General features: G+C 37.2%; 1 protein-coding gene across 1 annotated transcript in view; it reads left to right on the forward strand.

Moving 5' to 3' along the window:
* Window positions 1–365: 365 nt before the first annotated feature.
* Window positions 366–16,220, forward strand: part of LOC150089485 (mitochondrial adenyl nucleotide antiporter SCaMC-like) — a 279,984-nt gene continuing 264,129 nt past the window's right edge. The window contains exons 1-2 of the mRNA XM_090368618.1: window positions 366–647; window positions 15,986–16,112. Coding sequence (XP_090224744.1) covers window positions 459–647; window positions 15,986–16,112 — 316 coding nt within the window. The 5' untranslated portion in view covers window positions 366–458. The remainder of the gene's footprint in view (window positions 648–15,985; window positions 16,113–16,220) is intronic.

The raw sequence follows: 16,220 nt of genomic DNA on the forward strand, positions 1-16,220 counted from the left end.
TCTGAACATTCAAAATAAAAACATCGCTAACCTAACCTAACCCAACCCGACTACCCAATCTAGCCTACATTTAACATTTACTTTCTGATGTAGGAGGTGGTGACGCCACCACACGATTGATACAAAATTACGTAAGAGTTAAAATTGTTGGATTAGAATAACACTTAAATTAAACCCACACAAATTAGTTATTAATGCAGTATCCAACAAAACATGACACATACATAAAAGTGTCTCATACTATAACTCTATTAAGTGTTTTTGTGGCTTTCGTTTTTCGCTGAATTTCGCCTTTTTACAAATCCATCTGAGACCATCCAATGATTAGTCTTGGGGTGACGTATTTATCGTCAGTCACTCCAATATCGAGGAAAACAGTGAATGAACTCGTTTTGCTGATGTTATTTTGTGTGTAAGATATGATCTGCAGGTAGTTTGATGGAATCTGTTTGAACATTATGAACGTCCAGCAGATGACCTTTAATCATCCTCCTCATTATTATCAACAGTTGCCAACAGAAGAAGAGGACAGATTAGAAAAGTTATTTAAGCAGTTAGATATTGATGGAGATGGACAGATTGACTTCAACGATCTTACACGGGCTCTCCAAAAGATGGGAGTTCCACATATGCCGGGTAGTGTTAAAGTAAGTGCATTTCTATCTTCACTTACCTTCTTAGCGACACAATTGCAGTATCTAAAAAATATTTTGAGTTATCTGTGAAAACCTAAATGGAAGATAAAAAAAGTACTTCACACTATGTGTTAATAATGCTAGTAATTTTGGCATGTCCGTTGGGACTGTGCAAGCATAGGATAAATGCCAGCAAAATTAATATAATTATCAAATCAAAAGTTTTGTGAATTCCCGAATGATAAAGTAAATTAGTTAGGAGTTCACGAAACATATTTGTTAATATGGATGGTGTATATTATTGGTAGTATCAATTGATTAAAGAAAGCAAGCTTATACAGCATCAGCAAAAAAAAAAAAAAAAAAACGCTTCTTATCCCCTCAGTTTGTTTAGTTATTCCATGAATTTATTGAAACTGCCTGCATCCACAGCATCAAATGAAAGTGTTCCAACAATCATTGACTACTGGCTAAAGGCAAATTTTGCATATTTATTCTGCAACCACCGTTCCTCAATTTAAAATTGTGCTCCCTTGTTTGTGTGTGTGTCAGCTGAGTAAGAGGAAAGATACCATCAGCATTTAACTTACTCATTCCGTTCAAAGCCTTAAACACCTCAATGAAATCTCTTCATGGGTGGTTTAGTCTCTAGATACTGAAGCTTTTCTCTTCTTAAGAGCAACCTTTTGTTTCCCCACTCTTCATAGCACCTGTTCCAACAGATCCACATCCTGCCTAAAATAAGCCTTCCAGACATATATGCAGTACTCAAGATGTAGCCCAACCACTACTTTATACAGCAGGATTAATCATGTCCTTCCATGTACTAGCAGCATTAGTAAATGCATATGATGCAAGAAAGCAAGCTTATATATCATCAGCCAAAAAAAAAAAAGTCCTTCCCATTTCACCCATCCATCTGCTCCATATGTTTGTCCATTTATGCCTTGAACTTATTTAAGTTGGTCACCTCCACTACAACAGATGGAAGTTTGTTCCAACTATCAACCACCCAATGGCCAAAGGCAAATTTCCACACATCTATTCTACAATTGCCTTTTCTCAATTTTAATTTATATCCCCTCAGGTGAGTAATATGAGCAAGAGGAAGAATCCCATTAGCATTGAGCTTATTCAAACCATTCAAGGCCTTGTACACCTCAATTAGATCACCTTGCAGTGCCTAGTCTCCGGATGCTGCAATTTGCAGAACTTAAGCCTTTCTTGGTAACAGCAACCCTTTGTTCCACTCACCAATCTTGTTGCCCTTCTTTGTACTCTTTCCAGCAGCTCTACATCCTTCCTAAAACAAGGCTTCCAGGCCTGTATGTGGCCTGACCATTGCAGGAGGTGATTGTCCCCTTATCCAAGGGGACAATCACCTCCTTATCCATGCTTTCAAAATTCTCGTATATCATTGACAAGGCACCATGATCTACTCTTGCAGCTTGTCTGCACTGCTCAGAAAACTTCTTCTCTGACTGCACAATTATTTAGGTCCTTTTCATTCTCCACTACTCTGAGTGTAGTACCATCCAGTTAATATGTTACTCTTGGGTTACTGCTACCCATATGCAGTACTTTACATTTGTCAATGTTAAACTTCAGTTGCCACCTCTCAGCCCATCTGCTCAACTTTTCTAGATCCTGTTGCAGCAGCATACTGTCATTAGTGCCATTAACCACCTCACCGACGTTTGAATTGTCTGCAAACTTGGACATTAAGCCTGATATACCATCATCAATATATATCATTAATAAATACAGAAAACAACAATGCATCCAACACTGAACCCTGGAGTTCTCCACTAATAACATTAGTCCACAAACAGCAGCATCCATTGATTCTCTCTCTGTCTTCTCCCACTGAACCACCTTTTTATCCATTGTAGCAACTTGCCCTTAATACCATACTCCAATTTGTACAGTAATCTTCCATGTGCAGCAGTGTCAAAAGCTTTCCTGAAATTAAAGTATATGATATTTTTTATTTTTTGCATCCAGTTCCTCTGTAACCACATCACAGTATCCAATCGAATTTGTCAGACAAGACTTTCCCCTTAACAAACCCATGCTGTGTCTGAACTGTTACTGTAGTCTTGTCTGGGTGATCCTGCATCACTTCTTTAACCAGTGACCCCATTATTTTCCCCTGAACAGAAGTTAAACTAACAGGTCTATAATTATTTGCATCACCCTTTGAACCCACTTTGTGAATTGGAGTTACAATTGCACATCTCCAGCCCATGGGGGATCTCCCTTGCCCTGTGCATAGATACCATCTACTCCGGGTGCCTTTTTATGTTTAACTCCAGCAATTTCTCCTCCACTTTGCTCTCCATTATTACAAAATCATTTAGCTCCCTGTTAGAATTTAGTAAACTTCTGTCCTCCTCTTCGTTACAGAATTCCTCCTGTGAATGTAGAAGCAAAATACTCATTGTTTGTCAGCTATCTGAGCAGGATTGTCAATAGTCGAACCATCGATATCAAATGGATCAATCTAATTCTTCCTCTTCCCTGCAGAGTTTATATAAGTAAAGAAGTCCTTGCTGTTTTTCTTAGCATCCTTTGCCAAAGATTTCTCATAATTTGCCTTCGCTTGCCTAACCTGCTTTGCGACTTAATTACGGACTAGTTATATCTGCCATAGATTAGCTCATCTGACATCCATTTAGGCCTAAACCTTGAACAGTATTTCTTAATTGGTATGAAAAGCCTAATAGCTTCCATGATTAATTCCTTAAATTCTTCCCATTTAGAATTTGCTGTTGGTAACATCAGTTGGTCCCACTATATAGAATTTAAAAACTGTCTGAGACCACTGTAGTCAACTTTATGAAATCAAAAACCCTTCCCTTTACACCAATAGTAGTAATATCTTTAAGTAAATTCCACATCAGTACACTGTGATCATGGCCACCCACTGGCTCCTTTATCTGCCAATTCTTAAGAGCACGAATAATCACTGCTGATAACCAGATCAAGAGTATTACTCTCTCTGGTTGCCTCTTGAACATGCTGCTGAAGAAAACAATCATTCAGTAAAATCCACAAAAGCTTTGTTAGTGTGCGAGTGACCAATCCACAAGTTCCAGTCAATATCTGGCAAGTTAAAATCTCCCATTATTAGACATTCCAATTTACTAGCCCACTCTATTTCTCTGTACGTTTGTTGTACTCATTAGAGTTATTAGGCCTATAATACACTTCTACTCTCATTGTTGCATTCCCAGTGCTTATGTCACACCAAACCGACTCAACATTGTACTGTCCATCTATGTCAACTGGATGTAGTTCCTTAGATTTTGTTTCTTAACTAACACCATAATCCCTCCTCTCTTCCTATCCTGTCTGTCCTTTCTATACACATTGTACTCTCCAAATTTCAATTCTGCACTGTTTATATCTGTGTGACACCACATCTCTGATATCTCAACAATATCCACCTTTGATGTCTTGACCAGCACTTGAAATTCATCAAATTTATTTACTATACTTCTAGCATTAGTGTACATGCAAGTATACAGCACCTGTTCTTAATCTTAGTTAGCATTAGCAGAGGCATTTGATGCAAGAAAGCAAGCTTATGCAGAATCAGCAAAAAAAAAAAAAAAAAAAAACCAACTCCACTTCACCCCTCTGTTCATTCGAAATACCTGTCCAGCTGAGCTTTAAACTTATTTAGGCTATCAACTTCCACGACAAGGGATGGAAGTCTGTTCCACCAACCAACCACCAGCTGGCTAAAGGCAGATTTCTGCACATCTATCCTACATCTGTCTTTCCTCAATTTGAATTTATGCCCTCTCAGGTGATTTTTCTGAGCAAGAGGAAGAATCCCATCACCATTGAGCATGCTCAAGCCATTCAAGGCTTTATACACCTCAATCAGATCACCTCGCTGTTGCCTAGTCTCCAGACACTGTAATTTGTAAAACTTAAGCCTTTCTTCGTAAGAGCACCCCTTTGTTCCATTCACTAATCTTGTTGCCCTTCTCTGTACTCGTTCCAGTAGCTCTACATCCTTCTTGAAATGAGGCCTCCAGACCTGTATACAGTACTCTAGGTGTGGCCTAACCATTGCCTTATACAAGGGAATAATCACCTCCTTATCCCTGCTGGAAAAATTCCTGTATATCATTGACAATACTCCATGAGCTACTCTTGCAGCCCGTCTGCACTGCTCAGAGAACTTCATATCTGCCTGCACAACTACCCCCAAGTCCCTCTCATTCTCTACCACTGTCAGTGTTGTACCACAGAGTTGATACGTTGCTCTGGGGTTGCTGTTTCCCATGTGTAGTACTTTACATTTGTCAATGTTAAATTTCATTTGCCACCTCTCAGCCCATCCGCTCAACCTTTCCAGATCCTGTTGCAGCAGCATAGTGTCAGTAGTGTCCTTGACAACCCTGCCAACCTTTGTATCGTCTGCAAACTTGGACATTAAGCCCAATATACCATCATCAATATCATTTATAAATACAGAAAACAATAATGGACCCAACACTGAGCCCTGAGGGACTCCACTAATAACATCAGTCCACGATGAGCAGTGTCCATTGATTACCACTCTCTGTCTTCTCCCCCTCAACCACCCCTTTATCCATAGCAGCAATTTGCCTCCAATGTCACACTGCTCCAATTTGTGTAGCAGTCTTCCATGTGTAACAGTATCAAAAGCCTTTCTAAGATCCAAGTATATAATATCAAAGTTATTCCCTGCATCCAGTTCTTTTGTGACTGCATCATAGTTTTTTTTTTTTTTTTTTTTAGTTGTTGGCGCATCGGCTTCTGTGGCCATAATGCACCTCCTAAGGTTTTTGCAGTACTCTGATCCAAGCCCGAGGCGGGATCCGAACCCACAACCTTTGGATTGCCAGGCAGGCACTTTACCCATCCGGTCGGCCACTGCATCATAGTATCCAATCAAATTGGTCAGGCAAGACTTCCCCTTAACAAAACCATGCTGTGTCTCCTGGCTATAACTGAAGTCTTGTCTAGATGATCCTACAGTGCTTCTTCTTTACATCGGAGCAGATTCCCTCTGAATGCAGCATATTTACTGCAGAGCTGCACGCTATAGAGTTGGCCTTGGATCACATCAGTAAATGCCAATACCAACGGTTCATTTTATATTCTGACTCTCTCAGCGTGTTACAGGCTTTAATAACTGTGAGATATAATTCTCATCCAGTTCTGTCTAGCATTCAGCAGAAGATTCACTTTCTCCATGAACGTGAATATGATATCCTCTTCTGCTGGATTCCCAGCCACATTGGGATTATGGGAAACGATTTGGCTGACACCGCAGCCAAATCAGCAATTCCCAGTAATAATTGCTGCCTGTCAGTCCCCTATACAGACTACAGGCAAATAATACACGAGAAAATACACTCCCAATGGCGGGATTCGTGGAATAGACAGACTGCGAATAAATTATATCATATAAAGCCTGTAATTGAACTGTGGCAGTCTAGCCTGCGCAGGAATCGTAAGGAGGAAGTTGTTCTTGCCCGGACCTGCATAGGACATAGTCATTTGACACATTCTTTTTTGCTGAGGGCTGATGACCCTCCTATGTGTGAGTCTTGTGGCACAATTTTATCAATTAGACACATTTTAATTGATTGTCCAGAATTTAGTAATATCCGTTTTACTGCTTTTAATCATCTGACTGAGCCTTATACACTCAGTCAGATTTTATCTGACAATGACCATATGTCTGCTATTTTTAGCTTTTTGAAATCAGTAAACCATTTTACTCATATTTAAAATATCTACTTTGTTATTGTTACTTGTTTACTGATATTTGTCTTTTACCATTTATACTTGTTTTTTTATACTTTGACTTGGTGACCTAATTCTTTAGGCCACTGAAAAAAAAAAAAAAAAAAATTATTTTTTAATGACCAGGTTTTGGCGCATTATAGCCTTAGTTGCTAATGCTCCAATAAAACCCAACAACAAACAAGCAGTGCTTCTTTAACCAGTGCCTCCATTAATTTTCCTGGAACAGAAGTTAAGCTCACAGGTCTATATTTACTATAATTACAGGTCTATAATTACTAGTTACCCTAACACAGCCCCTGTATTTATTTGGAACAAATAATTCCATGATGACTCCCACCAGTTCCTGAAATCCCTAGCACTCCGCCCTCCTGGCCGCTGCTCATTCTAATAGAAGCAGTGCAAGAATCACTTTCACTTCTGCCTGTGACTACTGTTAATCTTTCAATCTGGTAATTTCCCCCCAAGCTAGCAGTTTTCTGACCCACCTAACACTGTCTCGATAGCATCTGCAAACATTCTTGCACCCCCCCCCCCCTGCTATTTAAGTGTATAAGCAGTCTCTCTGTTAACAAGCAGAGAGTATGCTGAGAAAAATTCAGCCCCATGGGCCTTGCTCACTCTAGGGCCGAATTCATTGACAAGGCTCTCATCATGTACTCCCTCCTATCATCTCTGGGTAGAATTGCAGACACTTTCAAATTTAACCCTAACCAATGATTTTTTTTTTTCAACATTGACCTGTATTTAAGTAAATCTGCAGATCTACTACTCTTAATGTCATTAGTGGCAATGCATACAACAATATCACCTTTTGTGCTCTTAAAAGATGATATCTGCTTTATAATTTCTCAACTTTTGCCCCTAGCGATAACAATGGAGAAGAAAACAGCATGGATCTATCTGGCTAAATCAGTATAATTAGTTAGTGATACCTACATTTAACTGTGGTCTGATAGAATATATAAGTGGACTGGTAGTGAATCAACTTCAATAAATATAGAATCAGGACAAATGGGATTAACTGAATTGAAACAAAGGGTGGTGATTATTACTTTGAAAGTAATAATCACTTTTAAATTTTCATTAAGAAATTGATTGTACATAATTTGGATTTTAGAGAATTTTTGATCAAGTCTGGGACCATACAGAGGATTGAGAATGTGATTGTTTAAGACACTTTCATGGAGATATCGACTTGAAGAATTCTGGAGAACACTCATATTGAAGACCCAAATATGTTATTAATTAGTGATACCTACATTTAACTGTGGTCTGATAGAATATATAAGTGGACTGGTAGTAAATCATCTTCAATAAATCTAGAATCAGGACAAATGGGATTAACTGATAAGGCATCTTCAGGAGGGACCTTCATAAGGTGGACTCAATTCATAAAACAATATCTAAACAACTTGGGTTATTCTTTCATAAAATAATCCTTAGTAAGGAAACCTTCCATTATAATCATGAAGTTATGCTGAACAAGGAATTGGCTAGTTATACAAGGTGTTGCAATAAAGTTCCTCTACTGCTGCTGTTACAGTCATGCTCAATGAGTTTGAAAATAAATAGAGGTTGTATGTTGTAGTTCAAACTTCCAACAGATAATGGTACAGAGATTGGCCAGTAGGCTGATAGGTTGTAAGTAAAAAACAGCTTTGTTAGTAGCATGACATTCCTTGTTACAATTTTGCAATGGAGCAACAAACAAGTATTAAATTTTTCTTTAAACTGGGAAAATCTGTAACAAAAATGTATGAAATGTTAAAAACAGTTTATGGTGATGAAACTTAAGTCATACCAATGTTTTTGAATGGTAAGCAGTTCAAAGATGCACTTGAGGATGTTTGCAGCGACACAAGTGGGTATCTGGCTACCTCTTGAAATCAGGACAGTGTTGCAGAAGTTCAGGAAATTGTGGCAAAAGATCATTGTTTGACCCTCAGAACAATAGCTGACGAGTTGGAGATGCTTTAAGAAAAGGAAATGCCTGTGCAAAATTTGTGCCACACAGCCTCATGGATGAGCAGAAGCTATTAAGAGTGTCATCATGAAAAGACTTCTCAAAGCAATCCTAATTTCCTCGAATGTATTCTCACCAGGTAATTCTCACAATCAATCTCACCAGGTAATGCTGTTCCATCACAGCCAGATCTAAGTTTTCTGGTTGCCAAGCTCTGTAGCCCACAAAATTGAAGTTTTTCTCCATACAGTCTACCTTTTACAGGTATCATCATACAAGTTGCCAGTCTTTGAGTCCTTTCAAGAAGCTCAATATATTTTTTTTTATTTTAGGTAAGATCTCCATTGTTGATAACACACCATGGGCTTTCCTGGCCACCTATCTACACTGCCCAGAGAATTTCATATCGACTCATGTGATGACTCAAAATCCTTTTCCTCCTCTACTGTTTTTAATTCAATCTCGCCAGCTAATGCTGTTCCCTAAGGGGAAAACCTTTCATTTTGCTGCATTAACACATTGCTTCCACCTTCCCGACCATGCTTAACCTGTTCAAGTTGTCCTGAAGGAGCACTGCTTAATGCTGATTATTAACCACTCTCTTAATCTTTACATCATCTGCAAATTTTGACATCGTGCCCTCTATTGATGTAGGTCAATGTAGTTTATGAAGATCAAAAACAACATTGGTCCAAGAACTGAGTCCTGGGGAACCCCATTCTGACATTTCACAAATCAGAAGAATATCCATTAATCACAACTGTCTACCTACTGTCCTGTAGCTATCCTGCAATCCATCCTAGAATCTTTCCTGTTATCCTTGCTAGTTTCAGTTTATACACCAATCTCTCATGAGGGACTGAATCAAATGCCTTTCTGAAATCCAAATAAACTGTGTTGAAATTATTATTTTCTACATCCAACTCGTGGTTTACTGTGTCAAAATAGCTTAATCAGGCAAGTTAAACATAATTCTCCCTTAACAAAATCATATTGTGTGTTCTTCAGAATGCCATTTCTCTCCAAACATCCCTAGATTTCACTATTAATCATTACCTTCAAAAATTACCCAACCATTGAAGTTAGACAGACTTCAATGGTTGCTTGTAGAGCAGTCTTTGTGTATTGCTGATACATTCAGACTTCTTCGGTGCCCAAAGGAGTCTCTTCCAACGACAACAATATACCATCAACTACAGGAGCCTTACTTGCCTTTAAGCTCAAAAGTTTTTCTAATAAATAATTGCTTGAATTTCGAAATCACTAATTTCATATCTAATCCTCACTTGCACAGCCCTTAACTCACCATGAAGGGTCTTTCATCAATAGAGATTGGTGCAAAGTAACTATTCAATTCATCAGCAACATCAACCAGGTTATCTAAGACTTTCCCACACTTATTACACAAAGGTCCGATCTGATTTGTTTTCTTTGTATTCACATACATGAAACCTCTAGTGACTCATGGTTATAAATGCTTGTGCTATGGGCATACCACAGTTCATTTGCTGGATTAAAGATATGTGGATACATCTTTAATCCAGTTTGTGCAAGCTGCCTAAGTAGTAATTGAGATTCTTCTCATTCTGTGTGGTCAGATATGTCCAAGTTATTTGAGAACACAGCAGTTGGCTGGAGAATAGAGTGAACTTATCCTCAAGGGGTAAGCTGGATAGTAATTCCTTGAAATAAATATTTATGAACCATGAGATGCACTCAGGTTTTAGAAGCTGAATTTTGGTAAAAAAATATTTTATTGCATATATCAGAAATGCAAAACTCACAAATGTTTACTAAACAAAATATCATTGTGGAATGAATTTGTTGTAGAACTCCAAAATTTGGATGCTATCATCTTCAGTACCATCAAGAGTATTAGTGATATGCATATCTTGAAAAACTTTGCAGTTTTTAGAAGGAAGTAGGGTTACGGTGACATTTTCTTGGGAATAAAGTTTGTTTTTTGTAATACAGTCGAAGCTCTATATAATGATCCCATAGGGGAATGAGAAAAACGGTCATTACATCCAAAGGATGTTATATCGATCGTTCATAAAATCAGCAACAAAACAAGCTTGAACATGTAATGTAATTTTACTAATACAATATAGTATAATTTTATTTATAATATGTACTATGTATTGCACAAGCAAAATTATGATTGTAAATTTTGCATTGATTGTAAAGTGTAGCAAGATTCCATTACATCTGCAAGGAGTTCCTCTCCATTTGTGCATATCCTGAAACATTCACTGTCTGCATCCACTTCTGCGTAATTAAAGCTTAAGTTTTCACGTAAGTTTAGGTGATGATGCACATGCTCAAATATTTCTTCCCTATTATCGGGCTGTTCTTCATAATTAATTGAAGCAGCATGCAAAACTTCACACATTGCATCATTCAAGGTGGTAAATCCAACATGTTTGAAGCAGTTGGCGATCACTTTTTCATCAACTTAATCCCATGCAGATGTTGAATTCGCATTGAATTTTGCTTTCAAGACAGCCCAGTTTTGTTTAACAGCATCCTTTGGTAGTTTTCTTTGAATACCAAATTACATCTTATTATTATATTACACCGAATTACAGTTTTTAAACTATTTTCCTTCCATAGTGTCAGTGGCCATGGCTGCACTTTTGCCATACTTCTTTGAAATATAGGCCATGACCAGTCTTAAATTTCTGGAACCATCCATCTGAACTTTTAAATTCTTCATTATCCATTTGATGCGCAAATGATTGAGCCTTAGCTTTTAAAAGATTACTATCTACGGGAATTTTTCTTCAAGCATCATTAGCTATTCTAAACATACCTTTTTAAGATCCGGATACTTCGCCTTTTGTGCTCGAATTCTACCTGGTGCAGCAGATTTCTCTAAGCTTTCAATCTTTTTTTGATCTTTCAGAATAGTGAACAGAGTACTCTTAGGAATGCCAAACTGTTTAGCGATGTCAGTCTTAGAATGCACATCATTATCCACAGCTTGCAAAAATCCTAATTTTATTTGCGATTGGCAAAGCTATCCACTTTCTTAGCGCCATACCAATAAACATACACTCGAACTAATGAAATGAACTTCTAGCTAATGTTCATTTCATTACCACACTGTGAGAAAAGAGTGGGAAATCTTAAATGATTTCTCATGGTCAGGCTGCAAGCTCATCAGTTACTTCAATATATTTGAAGCTTTCTGTCATTTTTAGGTGCGAATATTGTAATAAAAAAGTAAAAATTCAGAATTGAGGTAGAAATTTATGGTTGTTATAAGGAAATCTGTCATTATAATAAATGCATTAGGTTAATGAGAAATTGGCCAGGACCAACCACATAGGATGTTATAACCTGTTGGTATGTTATAAAGAGCTTTGACTGTATGTGTAATCCTCACTCATACATGCTAGCCAAGGACAACATACCATCTATTCTAAAGGGAAAAAAAATAACGTACATTTTCGCTGTATGCTCCCATAAGAGGTATGTCTTTGGACCATAAGATGCAGGAAAACTTTAGTAACTTTATGCTGATTTTGTACATAGTTCAGGAGGGTGATGCTGAACAGAAATGAGATAGTTTCTATGCACTGGGATAAGACTTGCATCGTGTAGTATTTTATTCTGGTCAAATTGGTAACCACAGCAATTTGGTTTTGAAGGAATATTTGATGCTTGGATTTATGGACCTATTGTGTGAAATTATTGACCTATGCACTATATGTATTCTTTGATATGTTTTTTATAATCTAGATTTTTGGATCTATATGGAGTTGTGCCACTAAGTCCATAACTTATTGACAGAATTTATTAGGAAAAAAAAAAAGATAAGGTGACTTAGAATAGATATCTTTAGCAAAATTGGTCTTCAGTTCCTTGTTTTGCTAACCCTCTGACTTATGATTCTATAGTGATTCTGGCTCGTGGACTTATAACCTGCATTGGGCTAAACCAGCTGATGATGGATACAACCTGATGTACAGTCAGTTCTGCTATAATGTGGTACGTGTTCCTAAAAATCACCATGTTATGGTATTTCATGCATTAAAAACAACAGGACTTATTGGGAAAAATAGGGATAGGGGCAGAGTTCAGGCTGGTAAGAAAAACACTAAAAAAAAAAGATAGAAACCCAATAAAATTGCTAACACAGGTTTAAACAGCTTAAATTTCTAATAAATAAATAAATGTTCACAGTAAATATAGCACTTTACCTTGACAAGATATGAAGTTTGCTTGTTTGAAGTGTAGCTGCTGAGTTATAGCGAAGAGGTAGGAGTGTTATCATTCTTAGGATGAAATGTTGTTTTACCCGATGTGAAAGGATGTGATTCAATGTCCTGCTTTTCTTTCTTCTGTGCTGGTTTAAAATAGCTATCTAGCTTTTGTTGCTTTTCCTGCCTCCTTCTTTCATACAGGAACTGTCTGCATAATTCCAAATGGGTCTGAATGCCACCAAGCACTATCCTACTACGTTCAGCATTACAATCATTACCTTCAATCCACTGCAGGTGTTTTTCAGTTCCACTTAAAGCAGCTGATAACTTTGCTGTTTTAAGTTCTCGTAGGGCAGCCTGCTGGACTTCATTGTCATCCTCATCTTGACTTTCCACTTGACTGGCTGCAACAAGTTGTTGCAAGTATTCAGTAGATAGATCCTCATTGTGAGACTCTAGAAGCTCTTCTACATCTTCATTTTCTACTTCCTTGAAACCAACTTCCTTTGCAAGGGCAACACAACCTGCTTTGATTTGTTTTAGTTGCTCTGAAGGTTCAAACCCTTCAAAATCATGAATTAAGTGAAGGATAAGTTTCCGCCACACACGATTCAAGCATTCACATGATTGAAGTCTTTTGTAACATCATTCCAGTCTTCTACAGTCATATCAACGGCAAATTTTATGTTAAATCTCTTCCAGAATTCTCTAACAGTTTGTGCCTTGTCACCTTCAGCAGCAGCAGCAATTTAACATCTTGAATGTTTGCCTTAAATGCTGCTATCTCACCCTAGTCAAGGGGCTGCAGTAGAGAGGTTGTGTTAGGAGGTAAAAAGATGAATTTGATATTTGTAGAGAGTTCAGCAACCGTCTGAGAATGGCTTGGTGCGTTATCAAGAATTATTATAATTTTAAAATCTAAGTTCTTATTCTTGCAATAATTCTTGAAAGCATCATGGTTTAAGTTTCAACTAAAATATCAGTGAATATTTGGCCAGTCATCCAACCTTTCTTGCTAGACCTATAGTTGAACACCAAGGCTGTATTTTGCAATTCCTTTTACAGCTTGCAGAGTGATAAACCACTACTGGTTTTAACTCCATCTCTGCTATCGTTGGCGGCGAACATCACAGTTAAGCGACCGTTTGCAGCCTTAAATCCTGAGGCATGTGCTTTTGCCTTAGAGATGAAGGTCATTGAAGGCATAAGTTTCCAATATAGGCTTGTTTCATCCAGGTTGAAAATCTGATGTAATGTCTAGTTGCCGCCTTCAATTATTTTCTGTATCACAGGTGGAAATGCCTTTGTGGCTTCCTCATCTGCAATTGCAGCTTCCCCAGGCAGCTTAACATTGTGAAAAGAGTAGCGATGTGTGAAGCTACTAAACCAGCCACTATTAGCATTAAAAGGAGCCACTTCTGCAGGATTTGGCGATTTCTTTTTAAGGTCTTCATATATAGATAGTTAGTGCTTTCTCTTTCACTGTGAGAAAGCTTGCTCCCAATTTTTTTTTTTTTTTTTTTTTGTTTGGTCTTCAATTCATATGCTTAGCAGCCTTTCCATTTCTTCTATTTCTTGTTCTAATTGACTTTGCGGCACTTTAAGTTGTTCCAGGTATACACGTAGCTTTTATTTTCACGGCATTGTCTCTGATGCTGCACAATGTGGATTCACTTTAGCCTGTTGCTCTAGAGCACATGTTCTCTTATTTCTTTCAAAACATTTTATTATTTCAAGTTTCTCTTCTATACTTAATGCTTTCCTTTTGCACTCACTGCTTGGCTTCTTGGAACCAGGACACTTACCCATGTCTGGGATGCTGTGTGAGTATACTTTTTATAAAGAAAAAACAAATGCAGGAGAACAGTCCAAGACACACACTTGTAGGATAATGCATGCAGATGAACTGAGGTAAGAGATACATGAGTTGTGTGTGTGTGTTTGTTGAGCTGTGCGTTTCTGCCTTTAAGGTGGAAACACTATTATCTCATACATTGAGCTCACATGTAAACATATCAAACTTCAAATGAGTGAGAGCTATATTTCCCATTTACTTGTATTGGTTGTAGACTATGTATGCTTATGTACATAGCTTAATTATTACTGTAATATATACATACTAATTGATATTTCTGATCAGACTTTTTTTATTTTTTTTTATTGTAAAATTTAAAACAGTAAAAAGATAAGCAGTCAATAATGACGAACACAGCACGCACAAAAGAGAAGATTCTGAAAATTTGTTTTTTATATGATTGAAGAGGATGGGGAAACATATCTCACCATAGCATGAAACTCACAGAATTCCAGCTATCACTATTATTACAAATACAGTAAGATTAACTATCCATTTATAATAGATTGCACTAACAGAAAAGCCCAATAAACCGGAAAGTGCAAATTGTTTTTGTTTTATGATGGTGCCCTCTAGAAATGTGCTCTTCCACTCGCGCTATCCTGTCTCATGAAATTTCTGTTTGAAGAAAAAATCTTGTGAATACAGCAAATGACAACAGTGTCTCCGGCCAATATAATTACAGTAAATGGGAAATATAGCTCTTGCACATTTGATGTGTGACATTTTTTAAGCTTCTTAAACTTGTATATATGGCAAGTCTGCGAGTAACTGGTGTTACTCGCAGACAAAATCAGGCATGAGCCAGTGCAAAAATCGCATTATAGTCGCATTGTTCCCTAATATATCAATTGCGTTGGAGCAAATTTTCATTGTGAAAACTCACATTATAGCAGAACTGACTGTACTTAAGTTGATGTGAACTTTATCAACTATCCTTGTATTATTATTTTTATTTATTATTATTATTAATTTAATTAATTTTTTTTTTCCTGACTGTTCAAGATGGGATGAGTTGCTTGCTAGTCGTGACTTCCAAGCAGGATTTAAGGAGGGACTTCTTTCACTTAACCGTCTCTCCCTCCTTGGAGGTGCACAGCAGAAATAATGATAGAATGCCGTGGCTCCATTTCTCAGGAAATGGATGGATGCAGATTCTGTAGCTATTTGGGCTAAGTGGCTCACTACAACATGAGCAACATAAACCAACACAAGCTTGGTGCATCTACACCATTTCACTGATTTGGATTTGATCCGTATGATATTCACTACACAGTAAATAGTGCAGTTGCCATAGTTTGGATGGGTCTGTCTACACATTATTTATTTAATGTTAAATAAGTCTGTAGCAGAGAATCAACTTGCCAATAGTTTTTGGAAGCATTAAGTTGTATATAACATTTGACAAATAAAATTTGTATATATTAACTGGTTTTCATTTAATTCTTGTTTAATAAAATTTAGTTTAACATTTTGAGACTGGTAGCTGGTTAAATTTTGATTTGTAACATTCAGTTTTTTATTTTAGAAATTTATTGAGAAGTCTGACTTGGCAAAAAGTGGGAACATTGATTTTGCTGAATTTGTGCATTATGTTATTGAGCACGAGAAGCAATTAATGGTAGTTTTCAAAAGTCTTGATGAAAATCGTGATGGTAAGTTTGTTTTTGTTTTTCAAGCATTGCATTTATGTATATTTTTATCACTCTATTGCCTATACACTATTAGATCCAAATGAGTTTTAACAACCAGCCACTTCTCCT

The sequence above is a fragment of the Mastigoproctus giganteus genome, chromosome 2, assembly GCF_048544385.1.
Source record: "Mastigoproctus giganteus isolate SK-2022 chromosome 2, ASM4854438v1, whole genome shotgun sequence".
NCBI lineage: Eukaryota > Metazoa > Arthropoda > Arachnida > Uropygi > Thelyphonidae > Mastigoproctus > Mastigoproctus giganteus.